At 38.1% G+C, this 20,684-nt stretch overlaps 2 protein-coding genes across 5 annotated transcripts in view; one reads left to right on the plus strand and one right to left on the minus strand.

The window, feature by feature from the left end:
- Nucleotides 1-9,576, minus strand: part of AIMP1 (aminoacyl tRNA synthetase complex interacting multifunctional protein 1) — a 30,437-nt gene extending 20,861 nt beyond the window's left edge. The window contains exons 1-2 of the mRNA XM_027543894.1: nucleotides 9,278-9,576; nucleotides 112-245 (exon numbers count right to left, since the gene is read on the minus strand). Of these exons, the coding sequence (XP_027399695.1) occupies nucleotides 112-245; nucleotides 9,278-9,279 (136 nt within the window). The 5' untranslated portion in view covers nucleotides 9,280-9,576. The remainder of the gene's footprint in view (nucleotides 1-111; nucleotides 246-9,277) is intronic.
- Nucleotides 9,577-20,684, plus strand: part of TBCK (TBC1 domain containing kinase) — a 209,094-nt gene continuing 197,986 nt past the window's right edge. For 2 of the 4 annotated variants that reach the window (XM_027543893.1, XM_027543892.1), the window contains exon 1: nucleotides 17,121-17,342. In XM_027543893.1, coding sequence (XP_027399694.1) covers nucleotides 17,150-17,342 — 193 coding nt within the window. In that variant the 5' untranslated portion in view covers nucleotides 17,121-17,149. Of the gene's footprint in view, nucleotides 9,908-17,120; nucleotides 17,343-20,684 lie in introns of those variants that run through there. The other 2 variants (XM_027543890.1, XM_027543891.1) reach the window with 2 other exon arrangements.

Consider the following 20,684-nt stretch of genomic DNA (forward strand, 5'->3'; position numbering starts at 1 on the left):
AATATAATATTGTCTGTGGCAAACACATTTTTTCTTTTTTGCCGTCACTGTATGAATTTATTTTAAGTATCTCCCTCAGATCAGAAAACTTAAATTTTCAAATTTTCTTACTTGCTTTCTCCTTAAGAAGAGCAACTTGCTGCTTAAGATATTCAATAATTTGATCTGCTTCTGCACCCTTCTGCTCCAATCTCTTCAGAACAGCATCACCAGTTGCCATTTTTGCCAACAAACGGCAGAAAATCCTAAGTGAAAAAATGAAAGTGAAACATTATACTGTAGAATGAGTAAGCTTATTGTATAGGACATCATGAACAAGCAGTCTGAAAGGAAAAACATTTTCTACTGCAATAGAACCATATATTAGAAAAACAAATCAATTAAGCGGCAGAAATGTTAATAGATTAATTCCTCACTCTGACTGGAAAAGAAAATCATTTTCTCCCAAAAGCAGAAAATAATGTATTTAATCATATTTCAGGTTGCCAAGTTTTCAAGAAACTTTAAATACTGCAGAATATTATGACGTAAGACAGGAACACTAGGAGACAGACTAATAACAACCTTAACTACGAGATAACTGAGTACTATACCTGAGTTCCAAAGTAAAGACAGTTACTGAATTTCTTCTTTATATGTTTCTTTCGTGTATTGGATATTTCTACTACTGAGTACTATACCTGAGTTCCAAAGTAAAGACAGTTACTGAATTTCTTCTTTATATGTTTCTTTCGTGTATTGGATATTTCTACTGTCTTATTTAATTATGTACAAACTTACATGTAAGGAAGAACATGTAAAGTAGGAAAGACAATATTAAAGGAAAAAGATCAACAATTAGGAAAACATCAATTTAATCATATAGATACTGAGATACAATATTAGTGTATATATATTATATAGAGACAATTCTATAGAATTCTTTGTATATAGACATATATAGACATATATACAGAATTCTATACATATATAGACACACTGACATTATATATAGAATTCTATATATTATATAATTCTATATAATAGAATATACTCTAACAATATATATTATATATACATACACTGACATGACATATATAGAATTCTGTATATCATATAATTCTATTTCCTTTTGCGGAAGAAAATAGAATTTTAATTTTATAACTCATAGAAATTAGAAGACAGCCTATCAGTATGTAGATATTGCATATATAAGCAAAATTCTGGGATTAATTCATCATGTTCAAAAGTTCAAACTTTTGAAGCCAAATTCATAAGGTTTATACTGCCAAATATTAAGACAGTCACATGACAAAAGGTTAATCATTAACAATACTAAGAATTGCTTTTTACCTAATTTAGCATCAGTTTACACTTCAAAGCAGGACACAAACATTGCTGAAACAGCTCTAATTTTAAATAAATGATACACACTCAGAGGTGAAGTTTTTTATTAAAAAATTGGCTAACAGTGGACAAATAATATAAGATTGTTTCAAAATTTCAAATTATTAGGCAAAGAATACTGAGATGTTTACTTTTTTATAAAAACAAAACCAACCCTCAAAAATCTTTATGCTAACAGTGACAATGTATGATATAGAAAAAGTTTTAAAAACCTTATAAAAATAAAGTTGTTAGTAATCAAGAAAATATAAATGGGGCAAAGGTGGTTAATCTGGAAAAGCCTCAGTAAACTACTCCATGGACTACTACTTAATAGCTTAGAAAAATAGAGGAAAAAAAAAATGTACAAGAGTGAAAATGAAGATATAACTTAAATTCTGCCAATTTTTTTTTTACCAAAAGTGAATACACAATAACCCTACTGCTGCTGCTGCTGCTGCTAAGTCGCTTGAGTTGTGTCCGACTCTGTGCGACCCCATAGATGGCAGCCCACCAGGCTCCCCCGTCCCTGGGATTCTCCAGGCAAGAACACTGGAGTGGGTTGCCATTGCCTTCTCCAATGCAAGAAAGTGAAAAGTGAAAGTGAAGTCGCTCAGTCATGTCCGACTCCTAGCAACCGCATGGACTGAAGCCCACCAGGCCCCTCGTCCATGGGACTGTCCAGGCAAGAGTACTGGAGTGGGGTGCCATTGCCTTCTCCAATAACCCTGCTATTGCTCCTCAAATGTTAAAGCCAGAATTTTAGAGAAAAATACATGGACATATGATGAAAATTTAAAGTAAAAAAGTTATGTTTTTTGAACTTTTAGTATTCCAGTTACAGCATTCTTTTAGTTTGACATCTATTTCAGTTTAACATAAGTAATGACCAAATATTACATATTTCAATAGGTGAAATACAGCTATCGCTAACGGAAACAATGATTTGATTGGCCTAAGCTGTTTGGCATAAGCTGTAACTTTTGCTTCCCTACCAATGCAATATTTGATGAGTGATACTAAGATGAATGTGAAATTAGTGATACACATTAGAAAAAACCCTAGTAAACTTCTCTTAACAGATATGAAATAAATAGATTTAAGTCTAAAACAGGTCTCATAAATTGAACAGTAGGTCCATAAAGTCATCTCACAAATACATCAAGTTGCTTACAAAACCAAATATGAAACATATGCCCTAACTTACAAAACAGCTTCAAAACTAAGACTAAAAATAATTCACAAAATACAGGTAATAAATCCTAGTCTACAAGCAAAAAAGATCTATAATTATACTGAAATAAATCTATTAACTACCTGGAAAACACAGTTATGAGTTAAGTAAAATATAACTTTTGTGAAACATATTGAAGCACAGACTGTTTAGGAAGAGAGAATGCCATGTTTTAAAACATAGAAACACAAGTAAGTTAAACATATAAATACATGCACACATAAGAGGAAACAATGTGATAAAGGGAGATGACAGAATAATCCTCAAAATCTTTGTTATCTCATGGTGAGGGGTTAGGATATATAAAGTGAAAAGACTGGCCATTTCAGGGAACCAATATATTATTACCACAAACTGAAAACAGGAAAAAAATTACAGCTAGTTAAGACTAGTTAATAATTCATTTGGTAGAAAATGGTTTAAAAATCAGCTTTAAACATTTTTATAAGTAAACTTTATTTTATTTTATAAGTAAACTTTAAACATCTTTATAAGAAAATTTTTTCTCAATAAAATGTTTGTATCTCTCACTCAAATACAAACAGGTAAAACACCATCCAACTTTTCTTATACTTTAAATACTCCACTAATATACTATCCATATAAAGATAACTAATATATTTAATTATGTTAATTTAGTTAATATATTTAATTATATTAATTTATTTAATATATTATAAAAATAAGTATAATTTATATCCTTAGCCATAAATGTAAAAATACTTGCTTAAGTTAAGGTCTAGTTTTAAATTGGTAAAAACCAGGACCTAGAAACATAAGCTACCTGAAACATTCCGTAAAAATGAATTTTCTAACTACTAAGTGGATAAACAGGAGAAATAAGAAAGAAAAAAGAAACAGTATTAGTAACAGACAGAAATGTTACTGGAAAACACTTATGTGAGCCATGAAATCTTAAAATACTCAGAATACAGAAGGATCCTATTCAACCATTCATACATAAAATAACTGTGGATGAAGCCATCTCGGTTTTCTTCAAGTACTGGTTAAAGAAGCAACTGGCTACCGACTCCAGTATTCTTGCCTGGAGAATGGACAGAGGAGTCTGGTGGGCTACAGTTAATAGAGTTGCAAAGAGTCAAACACCACTGAGCAACTAACACGTCCACTTTCCGCTTTCATGTTTAGGGCAACAATGCTAGCTTAACGTCACTGCTTTAAGTTCAGACAAATGTTTATCATTCAATGAAGTGCTCATTTCACTACTCTGTGCTGACTGCTGCACAGGGTTCAATTTTACATTGAGTATCCACTGGATTTCAAATTTTTAGGCCTGCTTAGTCTCCTCAGAGCGTTTAATATGCTAATACATAGAGGATTTCTCAAGATGATAAAGTTAATAATAGGTAACTTCTCCAGAGCATTTATTGTGGGCTCGCTAAATGCTGTGCATAGATCAGCTACAAATACAGCAATTATCTACATTATGTATAGAAGAAAACTTGACTTAAAATTAATTTGGCTCAGGTCATGGGGCTAGTTAGTAAATGAGGATTAAAACTTAGGTCCGTCTGATTCTGGAGTTAGCTCTTTTAATGCCCAAGCTATAATTTCAATAAAGGATATGATTATGAAGCACTTCCCAAAGTATTTAGCCATGGAATACTAACCAACGAAAAGCTATTAAAATTTACTTGAACAAGAATTTTCTACAACAGTTTGGGAATGCTGACTTACTCTGCACCAAAATTAAAAATAAAAAAGATTATGTTATTAAAACAGATATAACACTTAACTGCATGCACAGTAATTACAAATCTAAAATATTTACAAAGAAAACAGTATACCCAGTATGTTAACTGTATTTGGATAGTAAGAGTCAAAGCTTTTTTCCCCTTTTTCCTCTACTAAATTTTAAAAAATAAACATTTTTATGATAAAAAGCTTTGAAAAGTATTAGCTAAGTTACTCTGCCCTTTCACATTGTTTTTTTCAACATAACCACCATATTTCATCAAACCTAAAATGCTGCTGTAAGATGCCACTAATCATAAAGCCAGGGGAAGCTGATTTTATGAAATACATGAATTTGGACTGTATCTTAACCATTAAAACACATGCATAAAAGATTGTTTCTGAGATTCCTATCATTTCTTTTTTTAAGTTTTCTTTTTAATGGACCATTAAAAATTTTTTTTTAATTGAGTTTGTTACAATACTGCCAGTGTTTTATGTTTTTTTTTTTTTGGCCACAAGGCATTTGGGATCATAGCTCTTTGACTAGGGATCAAACTCACAAACTCTGCATTGAAAAGTGAAGCCTTAATCACTGTACCATCAGGGAAGTCCCTGAGAGCCCTATCATTTCTAAACAGCTTCCCTTTACTTCAGCAATCTCTTCAGTAGTCTTCCCCACTCTGATTTTAAATTGCCAGTATTTTAAAAATTAACAAATCTTCTACCCCAGTTTCTCAATGTTAGGAACCAAACAATCAAACAATTGCTTTGAAATGGCAGTTTTAACTGCAGATTTTCATTTTTACTTCATAGGATAGCGAACACCTCAAAAATTTGGAAGTGATTCTCTATTTATCAAAATATCTGATTTTGCTGTTTCAGAATTGCAATTAGCTAAAAATTTTTTATAAATAAAAAAAATTTATATTCTTCTTAGACACTCCAAGCATTGTGTCTCATCAAATATGCCGTCAACTGTAAAACGGCTCTAGTAATTAAGGAAAAAAACCATAGCTGATTTAACTGATCTAATGCTCTCTTACATTTAGTCACATCCTGTGTTATGTACTGAAATACCTGCTTTGAATTTACTGCTTTTTGCTTTCAAGTATGTGATCAGGGAATGAATTCAAATTTCAGCTCTACAACTCATTCATTAGCTGTGACTTTACTACTGAAGCAGCTGATTCACAATGTCGTGTTGCAGGTGCACAGCAAAGTAATTCAGATATATACATATACACACCCACATAGTTTCTTATCCAGATTCTTTTCCCATATAGGTTGTTACAAAATACTGAGCATAGTTCCCTCTGCTATACAGTAGGCCCATGTTACTTAACCCGTTTTATATAAAGTAGAAGAAGGCAATGGCACCCCACTCCAGTACTCTTGCCTGGAGAATCCCATGGATGGAGGAGCCTGGTAGGCTACAGTCCATGGGGTCGCTAAGAGTCGGACACGACTGAGCGACTTCACTTTCACTTTTCACTTTCATGCACTGGAGAAGGCAATGGCAACCCACTCCAGTGTTCTTGCCTGGAGAATCCCAGGGACGGGGGAGCCTGGTGGGCCACCTTCTATGGGGTCGCACAGAGTCGGACACGACTGAAGCGACTTAGCAGTAACAGCAGTGAGTGAAAGTTACTCCCAAATTCCTAATTTACACCCCCTGCCCCATCTTTCCCCTTTCGTAACTGTAAGTTTATTTTCTACATCTGTAAGTCTGTTTCTGTTTGGCAAATAAGTTCATTTTTCAATTTTACATGTAAGTGATATTGTATGATATTTGTCATTATCTCTCTCTGACTTTACTTAGTATGATAATCTCTAGGTTCATCCATCATGCTACACATGGCATTATTTCATTCTTTTTTACGGCTGAGTAGTATTTCATTGTGCATATGTGTGTGTGCACACACATGTTTATCTATATACACCACATCTTCTTTATTCACTCATCTCTTTGATGGACATTTAAGTTGCTTCCACATCTTGGCTATAGTAAATAATGCTTAGGTAAACACTGGGGTGTGTGTATCTTTTCGAATTACAGTTTTCTTCAGCTATCTTCCCAGGACTGGGATTGCAGGATCATATGGTAGGTCTAATTTTAGTTTTTTAAAGAATCTCCATACTGTTCTTCATAGTGGCTGCACCAATTTACATTCCCACTAACAGAGCAGGAGGGTTTCCTTTCCTCCACACCCTCTACAGCATTGATAATTTGTAATTTTTTTGACGATGGCCATTCTGACTGATGTAAGGTGATAACTCACTATAGTTTTGATTTGCATTTCTCTAATAATTAGTGATGCTGAGCATTTTTCATGTGCCTTTTGGCCATCTGTATGTCTGCTTTGGAGAAATGTCTTTTAGATATTCTGCCCATTTTTTGATTGGGTTGCAAGGTGATCACCATACTAATCCAGTTAACATCCTTTACCATACATAGTTATAATTTTTTTTCTTACGATGAGAACCATCAAGATTCAGTCTATTTTCTAATATGCAAAACTATTATTAACCATAGTCACTATGGTATACATTACATCCCTGTGACAATCATTTTACAACTGGAAATCTGTATTTATTCTTGATTGTTTTTCTTTACTCACCAGAGCCTTCTTCCCCTTTACCAATGAGGACACAGGGGATGCTGCAAGGCCTAAGGGATGGCTATGAGAGTATGGCTAAGAGAAGGCAGTCCATATATCTCAAACACTATGGCCATTAACACAGAAAAGCTTTTTGTCCAGTGACAAATACATAAAATTTTAAAAGGGATATGTCTTGGTTTCCCAAGACCCTCTACCAAACAAGGTCATTTTTTATCTGGTCAAATTTTTCCCAATAGGATTTAACCAAACCTTTATCTTACAGGTGCACTCACCACTGTTTTTTTTTGTTTCCCTTTTTCCATTTCTAATCCAAGAACACAGTTAATAATAGTAGCCACTATTTTAATGGGCCTGGCATATTACATACACTGTCATTTAATCTTTACAACCTTGTGACACAATATTTCCAGTTTATAGATAAACTCAAGAGAAATTATGTGACTTTTCTAACACCATTCAAATATTAAATAGTAAAGCCATGATTTTAAACTTGTGTTTGATACTCCTAACCTCACACTTGGAGAAGGCAATGGCACCCCACTCCAGTACTCTTGCCTGTAAAATCCCATGGACGGAGGAGCCTGGTGGACTGCAGTCCATGGGGTCGCTAAGAGTCAGACACGACTGAGCGACTTCACTTTCACTTTTCACTTTCATGCATTGGAGAAGGCAATGGCAACCCACTCCAGTGTTCTTGCCTGGAGAATCCCGGGGATGGGGGAGCCTGGTGGGCTGCCATCTACGGGGTCGCAGAGTTGGACACGACTGAAGCAACTTAGCAGCAGCAACCTCACACTAGAAGTTATTTTCAAGTGTTCCCCAAACAAAATTAAAAAAGATTAACTCATCATCCATTAAAATTCTTGCATAACTAAATTATAAGGACTGAAAGTCTCACTGGCCATTTCTTACCACCCCTATTTAGGCCACCACAGTAACTTCCCAGAATTTGTGCGCAAGTCTCCTACCTGGTCTTTCACCCTATTCTCTCCAGTCTATTCTGGACAGCAGTCAGAGAGATTCTTTCAAAAAGGCAGTCAGGATATAACACTTCACTGTTAGTGAAGTGACCTAGATGCCCTTCAAGATCCTTCATGACCTGTTCCTGCTCTCTGATTCTTTCTCCAGCTCCAACTCCTTCACTCAACTCTGACCTACAGGCTTCCTTGCTGTTCAGGCCAGTTTCTGTCTGATGGCTTTTGCAGTGTTTGATCCCTCAGCCTGACTCCACTACTGCAAATATGGTTGTTGTTCAGTCACTAAGTCCCGTCTGACTCTCTGTAACCCTACATGGACTGTAGCCCGTCAGGCTCCTCTGTCCATGGGGATTTTCAGGCAAGAATACCCGAATAGTTTCCCATTTCTTTTTCCAAGTGATATTTCTGGACCAGGAATTGAATCTGTGTACCCTGCATTGGCAGATGGATTCTTTACCACTGAACCACCAGGGAAGCCCCTCCCCAAATTACTCTTACAATTAACTCTGTTTCTGTCACCTCTACTTGACAGTGACCTTTTCAGTGAGACCTTCAATGGTCACACTAAAATTTCAAGCCATATCCCCCTTCCCTGCTTTACTACTTTTCTTTTCAGCACTCGTTACGATCTAAGACACGATAATGTTTTAAACTTTGTTTAATATGTGTCTTCCTCAATAAAACATGAACTACGGGAGAAAGGAATTTTTATCTGTTTTACTCATTCTTTTTTACCAACGCCTAAAACGGTGCCTCGGAGAAGGCAATGGCACCCCAATCAAGTACTCTTGCTTGGAAAGTCCCATGGATGGAGGAGCCTGGTAGGCTGCAGTCCATGGGGTCGCTAAGAGTCAGACACGACTGAGCGACTTCACTTTCACTTTTCTCTTTCACGCACTGGAGAAGGAAATGGCAACCCGCTCCAGTATTCTTGCCTGGAGAATCCCAGGGACGGCGGAGCCTGGTAGGCTGCCGTCTATGGGGTCGCACAGAGTCGGACACGACTGAAGCGACTTAGCAGCAGCAGCAGCAGCAAAACGGTGCCTGGAACATGGTGGACGTCGAATAACCACCTGCGCAAAGAGCGAATTCCTATCACTACACCCAGTGCTCTCTCACACGCACAAAAGTAATCATGTTTGTGCGTATACTTTTCCCAGTAACATCCTTTCCCTCGGCCCCGCGTCCCATTTTTCAAACTTGGCTCCTTCAAAAGGTCCCAAGCTCTTCCATATTTCCTCAGGCCTAGATCAGCGCTGCTGTGCGAGGGCTTCCCACTAGTACTCGCAGGCCAGGTCCTAGCTCCCGAAGGCCAGTAAGGGAAAGGGGACTCCTACGATCGTAATCCGTCCCCCCCGGGACCCTCTGCGGACAACACTCACATGTATCGGTCGACAGAGGTACCTCAGCAGCCTCGGCCGGGAGCAGGTAAGGAGCGCCTGCGCCTCACGAAGGCAGTGAGAAAGGACCCAAAAAGGTGTCCTCGCTGAACGCCCGAGCGGTCTACAGAGTCCACTCCAAATTCTCTGTCCCCCGCTCTCCTGTGCGCAGCCACACCACATCCTCTGTCGTCCATCCCCTCAGTCAATAACGCCAATCATCCTGCACCTCTTCCTCGGTCGCTACATTTTCTCGCCAGGTTGGGCAAGAGGCAAGATGCTAGATGCCGGGGTCTTTCTTTAGAATTCCGTCGCAGAAACTGTGATGTCAGAGGAAAGGGCCGAGCTGCGGGTAGCTGGGAGAGCCGGGAGCTGTCAGCGGAGAGTCCCGGGCTCGCGCTCCTGGCCGGATTCCGAGCTGGCAACCCCAGCTGACTTCGCTCGCGGGCAGAGGGCAGTCTTGGAGCTCCCGGAGCTCCCGGAGCAGCCTCTTTTGTAGATGTACCTGCAGTGCGCGGCCTGGTGCCCTAAGCAATAGCGACAACACCAGCCACAGCGACAGCTCTGGGGCCCTGTGTAGCAGCTGCATCCCCTTGTCTTTGTGTCTGCCTGCGTCCCCAGACCCAGAGGCAGGTATTTGGGTTTCCCAGTTTTTAACGGGTGGGTGAGACGGGAGATAGAGGCGGGTCAGATGCAGCGAATGGCCCCGCACTTCCCGCTGTGGTTAAAAGAGGTCACCGGTGCTGCTTTTGGCTACTGATCACAGTTTCCAATCCCCACCTACAGCCCTCCTCCCTACTCACCTGACTCCTTTGAGAACTGTAGGCATCTTTTTAAAAGGAACTGCTGCCTGGCTGTTCCAAAGGAAGGTTGAAAGAGGAGCTTAGAGAATGTGGATTCGACTCTCTCCACTAGTCAACGTAGATTCGAACTCTTGCTTTGGTTTGTTTCTTGTTTTAAAAGGCTTAGTCAGTTATCGAGATGTGACATTCATTTGTGAAGTGGAAGAATGTAAAAGAGTTGTCAGTGGTTGCTTTTCAAGGACTCTTGTCCCTGTTTTTGTTTGGGCTACAAAGACAACTGGGGAAAAGTATATAAAGTAAATGGACTAGTGTTACTAACCCATTAAAAATGTGTAAACTGTTTTATTTATAATGAAATAAGCATCTTTTGCCCGATTTTTGACCTTTTTTGCCTATGATGCATTTCCGCTTCAAGTTCTTTGTGGGCAAATATTGTCGTGTTTGCTCACTGGTGAGGCAGAAGCTGGAAAAGCGCCTGACTTCAAATAGGAAATTCAGGATATTTGGTGAATGAATGAATGTTCAGATCCAGCTTCTTCTATTGTTTTTTTTTTTTTTCCTCTCTCTCTCTCAACTAATCTCTCATCTCAGGTGTTTTTTTTTCTCCCCACTGACTTTCTTCCACTTACTAAGTGTGAGGAAATCTATGTGAGTGTATTTGTTGTAGGTGAACCTTTTTATGTATACCCAACTTAAGACGTAGTTGAAGCAGAACGTTGATGAAATGGTTTGTGCTAACTAATGTTTTATCGTTTTGAATTATTTGCGTTTTATTTGGTGATTTGATCTTTAGTTGTCTAAGTGATAGGTGTGTCTAATTGAAAACCAAAAAGCGTAGTAATAATAAAATGCAGCAGCTCAGTGTCTTCCTTCCTGCCCTCAGTCCTGTTCCTTCAAACATAACCACATTTAATTTTTCTAATTTTAGGTAATGTATGTTGAATAATATGTTAAACTGCTAATTCTTTTTTTTAAATTGACTTAAGATAGCCCACACCATCCACAACCTCTCTTCTACAAATTTTTGAGTGGTTATCACAATTTTTAGTTTTAATACTGGTTAGTTTCATAATTCTAAATAATATGTAAACTTTATTTTTTCACATCAACTTTTGAAAATACATATATTTGGCTCCTTATTTAGTAAAACAAGGAAAGTAGTGACTCTACCTTTAGATGGCAGAAACCACATCCACTCCTGCCTTTCAGTAGATGGACTTTTCCTTATACATTGACAATGTTATTAATAGTTACAGTGTATTTCTTAACTCCAATTGTTTTTTGCTTTGTTTATGTGTATAAAAACCAGTAAAATGTTACAATATTATGGTTTTGTAAATAAACTTCAGTGCATAGCTAAGAAATATGCCATTATACATTTTCTTCCAGGTGTTTAATTGCATAACCTATGTACCACACTAATGAGATTTGTAATATTAACGTCAAATGGGTTGTTCTTTCCTCTTCTGCAGTGACAAAAATTATGCCATAGTTAAGTGTGCTTAATTTTTTGGATTATATACTAATTATATAGTTTTTGACCCTCCTCACTTTCGCAGAGGACTTTGTACTTTCTTCGAGGGAAAAGATTCATGTGCTTTATTCACCAGGTCCTCTTATTCTTTGTATGAGAAACTCCCTGCCATTTCTCTGCTTGAAGACACTCCCCTTGGAGCCCCATTACTTTCTGTTTGATTTGAACAGATTACTTTCTGATCCTTTTGACAGCTTCTATACTGGATTATATTTATTGAAATCTTGAATAAGGTGCAATGTTACAGTATTGTACAAAGGTACAATGTCTTTTACTACTTGGTCTTCTGCTCTGTTTTGGTAGAATACATCCTTAAAAAATGTATTCATAAAAATATGTGGGTAGTGATTTTATTTTTTAATGTTTGCATAATGTAAATTATTATTTTACTATTATGATTGATACTTTGGCTGGGTATAGAAACTAAATTATGTTTCTTACAATTTTTCAAGTCGTCACCATCTTCTAACTTCCGTTGATGCTCCTGGGGACATGAGAATGAGTGTTGGGTCTTGATGTTTTGATGCCTAAACTGTTTGTTTTCTCTCTGAAATGATTAACATTTTCAGTTATACTTGAAGCTTTGAAAATCTGTTATGACATGTTTTGTTCTAAGTTTGTTCTCCTTGCAATGAACTCATTCAGTGAAGCCTGAATAAATATCTCTGGCCTCTTTAATTTCCCTTCAACTGTGGGGAATTTTCTCCTAGTCTTTTATAATTTTTCCCTCTTTATTTTTCTCTGTTCTCTTTTGTTGAAATTCCTGTAAGGTGGTTGTTGAATTCTTGGTTTGATTCACTGTGTTTGTAATCTTTTATGTTTTTATCTGTTTGTGCATTTGCTTCATGTTCTGAGTAGTAGTCTCAACTTTATTTTCCAACACTTCTGTCTAGTTTGATAATCATATGTTTAATTTCCAAGCACTAATTTTTAAAATTATTTTTCTCATATTCCCTTAATTTTGTTTCATTGTTCTTTTTAATGAGATAAGATTTACAAATATTAAAAAGCACTGATTTTAAGTGACCAGTTTAGTGAATTTTGATACATGTCAACAAACATGTAACAGTCACCACCCTAATCAAGATGTGAAACATTTGTACTACTCCAGAAAGTTCTACCTTTCTCTTGCCAAGACTGTTCCCACAACCCTCCTCCCCACCCCAAGCACTACATTCTCATTCTTATGACTATAGTTTAAAACTGTAGTCCTGTAACATTTAAATGAAGCCATAGGATATGAACTCTTCTGTGTCTACTCCTTTCATCAACATAATATTTTTGAGATACATCCATATTTTGGCATGCTACGCTACGTTGCTTTAGTCGTGTCTGACTCTGTGCGACCCCATAGATGGCAGCCCACCAGGCTCCGCCGTCCCTGGAATTCTCCAGGCAAGAACACTGGAGTGGGTTGCCATTTCCTTCTCCAATGCCTGAAAGTGAAAAATGAAAGTGAAGTCGCTCAGTCGTGTCCAACTCTTCGAGACCCCGTGGACTGCAGCCCACTAGGCTCCTCTGTCCATGGGATTTTCCAGGCAAGAGTACTGGAGTGGGTTGCCATTGCCTTCTCCAATATTTTGGCATATTTATTCCTTTTTTGTTGTTTTGAAATAGCGTTTCATTGGATGAATATACCACAACTTGCTTAGCAGTTCATTTGTGTTATGTTTACCTTGCTTCCAGTTTGGGGCTGTTATGAATCAAATTACTGTGAACATTCTCATACAAGTATTTTTATGGACATTTTAGTTATTATTGGGTTAGTACCCAATAGGAATGGAATTTGAATCGTAAGGTGTACTATTAACTTTAGTGCAGTTTTTCAAAGTCCTCGTGTCATTTTAGCACTACCGTAAGCAGCAGAGCTGCTGCTGCTGCTGCTGCGCTAAGTCGCTTCAGTCTTGTCTGACTCTTAGTGACCCCATGGACTGCAGCCTACTAGACTCCTCCGTCCATGGGATTTCCCAGGCAAGAGTACTGGAGTGGGGTGCCATTGCCTTCTCAGCAGCAGAGAATCAGCTCCAATTCTGCATTTTTCTCAACACTTGGTATTGTCAGTCACTCCAATTGTAGCCATTCTGGTAGTTGTAAAATGGTATGTTGTGGTTTTAATTTGCATTTTCCTGCTGATTAATTACATTGAGAACTTTTCCATGTGTTTATTGTCTATTTGAATTCCTCTTTTGTGAAAAATACACATTTCAGATTTTTACCTATTTTGTGTTGACTTGTCTTTCTTTTTATTATTAAGTCATAGGCATTCTTTATATATTCTGAATGCTAATCTGTTACCAGGGAAGCCCTGTTATCATATATACAAACATACATGCATATATATATATATATGTATGTATTTTATAAAAATGTCATATGTGTATATATATATAGATATGTCATAATAGCTTGGATTTGTACTTTGTCAAATGTGGCTTTTGATGTGCAATGTTTTTCATTTTGATGAAGCCCACTTTATAAAGTTCATCTTTTTAAAAAAATTCTCATTGTTTTGTTTTTAATCGGCTCAGATGAGATCTGTTTTCATTTTAATTTCCATTTGTTTGCATTGGAGAAGGAAATGGCAACCCACTCCAGTGTTCTTGCCTGGAGAACCCCAGGGATGGGGCAGCCTGGTGGGCTGCCGTCTATGAGGTCGGACAGAGTTGGACACGACTGAAGCGACTTAGCAGCAGCAGGACAGAGAAACAATAGATTTTTTTAACTAAAGTATTTTTTTAAGATTTATTTATTTATGTTTGGTTGTGCTAGCTTTTCATTGCTGTGCTGGCTTTCTCTAGTTGCCGCGAGCGGGGCAACGCTTTGTTGTGGTGCTCAGGCTTCTTGCTGCAGTGGCTTCTCTTGTTGCAGATCGCAGGCTCTAGGACTCATGGGCTCAGTAGCTGTGGCCTGTGAGCTCTAGAGCTGGGGCTTGGCAGTTGGCGGTACATGTGCTCAGTTGCTCTGTGTCATGTGGGATCTTCCAGACCAGGATTGAACCCATGTCCCCTGTGTTGGCAGGTGGATTCTTAACCCCTGGACCACCGGGGAGGCCCCTAACGTCCGTTTTTTTATGGCTTTTCTTATCCTGCTTGAGAAACATTTGCCTATTCTAAGGTTGCAAAAATATCCTCTTTTTTTTTTTTTCTTCTTGTGCAGAAGCATAATCCATATCAGACTTCTGTGGATGTAGCAGTAGGGATTGTGGCTAATCTTCTTCCCATGTGAACGTCTTTTTGTAGCACCATTTATTAAAAAGACTGTCATTTCCTATTCAATTCCTTGGCCTTTGTTGAAAATCAGTTCATTGTGTTTAAAAATGTTTTTCAATTTAAAATGAAAAAAGCTTTCATTTTTATGAAATGTATTGTATATAGCACATATACATAGATAGGTGGAGATATAGAATGTGAAATTATGGAGAATAATATGAACACCCTTAACCCATCAATTAAGAACTAGGATATTACTTAGTATTTTTGAAGTTTCTTATGGATTCTTCCCTAATCTCATGACTGCTTTTCCTACAATGGTGCAGTAGTCACCTTATCTTTGGATAGGAGGATAGATAACTTGCTAGTAATGGGGGTCTGGTGGCAAAGTTGAGTCTTCTGTTCTTCAGCCTTTCAGATGCCCTATTTCTCATTTCAAATATTCTTCCGACTGCTGTTGTTCACCACTGTTCCCTCCTTCTCTGATTCTGAAGCCTCTGATCTGAAGAGGATGAGCACACCTCTTAACTATATCATAGATTGTAACCTCCTTCTCTCTGTTTCTTGTGACCATGCTCTTACCTATTCAGAATGCTTTTAGGAGTTTCTTGAAATCAGCTCACGGCCTCTTTCTGCCCTCTTCCTTGTTACGAGTTTACACCTTTTAAAGCAGTTCTTTTTAATGTTTTAATGAAGTTTCTAGACAGATATATGAAAAGCAGCCTATTGTCTTAATTTAGACTTCCAGGTTTTATTGTGAAACCTGGAAGGGAAGAATGCAGTGCCTGACCAATCAATGTCTTTTTAGTGAGACACCTCGGTAAGAGAGAGATTTTTTGTTGGGAAAACTTTTTTATTGTGGTTGCCATAATGTGATAACTGATTTTAAATTAAGCTTCTTAATCTTCAGGCCACTTCATGATAAAATGCTGGACTCCATTTGTTTTGGAAACGATACTGCTAGACCCCTCAGGAACTTCAGGTAGAATATCTGTTTCTAACCTGGAGGCAATAACATCTGTCAAGATCAGTGAGGGGAGTAAAACATCACTTGCAAGCCCTGGCTTTAAAACAAAAGTCGATTAGTTATTTAAGTAACATTATAAGGCTGTTTGTTATCTAGTTTAATTCTTTTAATTTTTTATTTTTAAAAATTTATTTATTTTTAATTGAAAGATAATTGCTTTGCAATATTGTGTTGGTTTCTGCTATCAACATGAATCAGTCATAGGTAGACATGTGTCCCCTTCCTCTTGAACCTCCCTCCCACCCCATCCCACCCCTTTAGATTGTTGAAGAGCCCCAGTTTGAGTTCCCTAAGTCATACAGCAAACTCCCATTGACTATCTATTTTGCATATGGTAATGCATATGTTTCCATGTTCTCTCTCCATTCATCCCACACCCTCTCCTTCCTCCCCACCCCACCAATATAAGTCTCTTCTCTCTGTCTGCATCTCCATTGCTGCCCTGAAAATCTGTTCATCAGTACCATATTTTTAGATTCCATATATATATATATTAATACACATATTCATTAATAATGATATTTGCTTATCTCTTTCTGACTTACTTCACTCTGTATAATAGGCTCTAGGTTCATCCACTTCATTAGACCTGACTCAAATGTGTTCCTTTTTATGGCTGAATAATATTCCATTGTATATATGTACCACAGCTCTTTATCCATTCATTTGTCAGTGGACATCTAGGTTGCTTCCATGTCTTAACTATTATAAATCGTGCTGCATTGAACATTGGGGTACATGTGTCTTTTTCAGTTGTGGTTTCCTCAGGGCATATGCCTATTAGTGGGCTTGCTGGGTGATGTTAGTTTGATACTTAATACTGTTAATAGAGTCCTTGATTATTTAAAGTTCTGGTTGGTGTCCTTATTTCCTCTTTCCTGACTCCTTGCACTGTGAAAGAGAAAAGTGTTTGTAGTCTGTGGTATATTCAAACTTTGGGTAAAGAGAAGAGCCTTATTAATGTGAATGTACAATAACAAACTTCTTCTAAACTCTTAAAATTGTCAGGCATCCTTGCAGAGGGAGTGTTCTGTCTTTTCCTTTATATGCCATTGCAAATCTTTGATTTTGATTTAGAGCTACAATATAAATTCATGATTGGGTGGTTTTTCCTCTTTGATATTATCTTGAAATATTCTCACATTGATAATTTTGCTGTAAAATGTACAGATTGACATTTCCCTCCAAATTATATATGGTTAATCATATTTAAGGTGAGAAAACACTGGCTTAATGTTTAGCTGATCTATCAAAAAATTCTCTCCTTTTCTAGATTACCTGGGAAGATTTAGGACACGAAGAATGTTTCCCTTGAAGGATGCCGAAATGGGTGCCTTTACCTTCTTTGCCTCTGCTCTGCCCCATGATGTCTGTGGAAGCAATGGGCTTCCTCTCACACCAAATTCCATCAAGATTTTAGGGCGCTTTCAAATCCTCAAGACCATCACTCACCCCAGACTGTGCCAGTATGTGGATATTTCTAGGGGAAAGCACGGTGAGTTGTTGTTTTCTCATATTTTGTGTTCTCTACCCTGAAACCCTGATTAGGTTATAATATACACAGTGTATCATTTTGGATGTGAGAGCTGGACTATAAATAAAGCTGAGCACCGAAGAATTGATGCTTTTGAACTGTGGTGTTGGAGAAGACTCTTGAGAGTCCCTTGGACTGCAAGGAGATCCAACCAGTCCATTCTAAAGGAGATCAGTCCTGGGTGTTCATTGGAAGGACCGATGTTGAAGCTGAAACTCCAATACTTTGGCCACCTGATGCGAAGAGCTGACTCATTTGAAAAGACCCTGATGCTGGGAAAGATTGAGGGCAGGAGGAGAAGGGGACGACGGAGGATGAGATGGTTGGATGGCATTGCCAACTCAATGGACATCAGTTTGGGTGGACTCCAGGAGTTGGTGATGGACAGGGAGGCCTGGTGTGCTACGGTTCATGGGGTCACAAAGAGTCAGACATGACTGAGCGACTGAACTGAACTGAACTGATACACAGTAAGTGTTAATTGCTCAGTCCTGTCTGACTCTTTGCAGCCCAATGGACTGTAGCCCGCCAGACTCCTCTGTCCATGGGATTCTCCAGGCAAGAATACTGGAGTGGGTTGCCATGCCCTTCTTAGGGGATCTTCCCAACCCAGGGATCGAACCTGGGTCTCCTGCATTGCAGGCAGGTTCTTACCATCTAAGCCACCAGGGAAGCCATAATAATAAATAGTAAACATATAAAGTAATCAGAGTGTGTATGTTTGCTTGCCATCACTTTTCGCTCCAGCCAAACTGAGTCATTTGAGTTTTCCTGACTGCATTTGAATGATTCATATTTCTCAGATCTGAGAATCAGGATTTTTAATATTCTTTTTCAGGGAAGCCCCTATCCTCAAGCATATTTCTTCATCTCTCCAAAAAGGAAATGAAAGACTAATGTTAGAAACTTTGTGTTCTGTCGCTTATCATGTCTGACTCGCTGTGACCCTGTGGGCGGTATCCCACCAGGTTCCTCTGTCCGTGGAATTTTTCAAGCAAGAAGACTGAAGTGGTTTGCCATTTCCTTCTTCAGGGGATCTTCCTGACCCAGGAATCAAACATGCATCTCTTGCATCTCCTGCATTGGCAGGTGGATTCATTACCACTGAGCCACCTGAGAAGCCCAACAGAAACTTTAGAATTGTCTATTAGAATGTATTTTATGATTGAAAGTAATAATTTGGGCTAAGTTTTTTTCCCATGAAAAGAGAGTCACTAATGTTTTTACCTCTTCCTAGCTGCATTAGTCTTTTTTTTTTAGGATTTAATTTAGTAGAGTTGAATTCTATTGGTTAAAAAGTCAGTATTTCACCAGGAAGAATTTACTGCCTTTTTAGTAGTATAGTCAGGGCTTCCCAGGTAGCACTGGTGATAAAGAACTTGGCTGCCAGTGCAGAAGATGTAAGAGATGTAGGTTCAGTCCTCTGGGGGAGGGCTTGGCAACCTACACTGTTATTCTTGCCTGGAGAATCCCATGGACAGAGGAGGCTGGCAGGCTATGGTCCCTAGAGTCACAAAGAGTTGTATATAACTGGAGCAATTTAGCATGCACACATGCAGTCATAAAGTCAGGTTCTTCTATAACTTGTATCTTTGCCCATTCTCCTTGCTAAAATATGACACTATAAACCGAGTGGCTTGTCTGTTTCTCACAGTTCTGGTGGCTGAGAAATCCAAGATTAAAGCAATAGCAGATGCTATGTCTGGTGAGGTCCACTTCTTCATTAACAGTCATCTTCTCCCTGTAACCTCACTTGGTGGGAGGGGAAAGGGAGTTTTCTCAGGCTTCTTTTACAAAAGAAGAGCACTCATCCTGTTTGTGAGGGCCCTACCCTCATGGCTTCCTATGTGGGGCTAGTGCCTGTTAATGCAGAAGATTTAAGAGACTCGAGTTCAATCCCTGGATTGGGAAGATCCTCTGGAGGAGGCCATGCCAACCCACTTCAGTACTTGCCTGGAGAATCCCCATGGACAGAGAAGCCTGGTGGGCCTACAGTCCATGGAGTTGCAAAGAATTGGACATGACTGAAGCGACTTAGCATGGACACCCTCATGATCTAATCGCCCCCCAGAGCCCCACTGCTGGACACCATCACACTGAGGATTAGGTGTCAGCATATGGATTTTGGAGGTGGGGCACAAATGTTCAATCCATAGCACCCCTGAAGGTGCTTATGGTGGCAATATTTTAATTATTTTTAAATTATTTTTGAAAGCTTAATTTCATGCTTAAAATTATTTTAAATGCATTTCAGTGAAATATATTTAATTTTTCTAACAAAATGAATTGTGAAAGATAACCCCATATACTTACTGATATTGTACTGTTTTTATTCCCTTAAAAATCTCATTTTCAGATGTTTCAACCTAATATTACAGGTGCTGAAAAAAAATGCAAACTCTTATTCCCTTAGTTTTGCTGAAAAACAGGCTAAATGATACTTTCAAGTAGTCTAGGTTATGCCTCTTGAAAATAGTTTCTCTGAAAGTTTTATAGAATTTGAATGGAAAATGTTTTTTGTAATAAATGTTATTAATGGCTAACATTTATTGAGTGTTTATTACTTATTAGGCAGTATTCTAAATGCTTTACATGTTTTAGTTAACTTAATCCTTACAACATTACCATGAAGTAGGAACTCTTATTGTATTCACATTTTACAGATGAGGAAATTGAGGCACAGAGCAATTAAGTAGCAATTAAGGAACTTTTGGCAAGTTTGTTGTTTACAAACAAGCAAATTTAAAAAATGTTTTTGCTGAAGTATTTGTTTGCTGAAGAGCTTCAAGACAATAAATTGTAGATATCATTTGGGGCTTTTATATAACCAAATAGTTGATAAAATATTGTCAACCCCTGAATGCCTTAAATACCACCCACCTCCATCCAATTACAAATTCTAAAGAATTTTGTCTTGTGGAATTGGCCTGGTTCCAAAAATCACTCCAGTATAGCTATATGGTAGATCATTATCATCTGTAATGAGTAACCAAAATTTGCTGTTGTAGATCTGAAAATTTAGACTATGCTTATCTTCCCAAATTCTTGGCACTTTACTCAGTTCTTGGGACTTTTTCATTTCTTTTTTTTTTTTTTAAGATCTATTTATTTATTTTTGGCTGTGCTGGATCTTCACTGCTGCTCGGGCTTTTCTCTACTTTCGGCAGTCGGGAGCTACTCTCTATTTGTGGTGCTCTGGTCTTCTCATTGTGGTGGCTTCTCTTGTTGCAGAGCCTGGGCTCTAGGGCCCGCAGAGTTCAATAGTTTGAGCTCCCAGGCTTTAAAGCATAGGCTCCACTGTTG

This window comes from Bos indicus x Bos taurus, chromosome 6 (assembly GCF_003369695.1).
Source record: "Bos indicus x Bos taurus breed Angus x Brahman F1 hybrid chromosome 6, Bos_hybrid_MaternalHap_v2.0, whole genome shotgun sequence".
Taxonomy (NCBI): domain Eukaryota; kingdom Metazoa; phylum Chordata; class Mammalia; order Artiodactyla; family Bovidae; genus Bos; species Bos indicus x Bos taurus.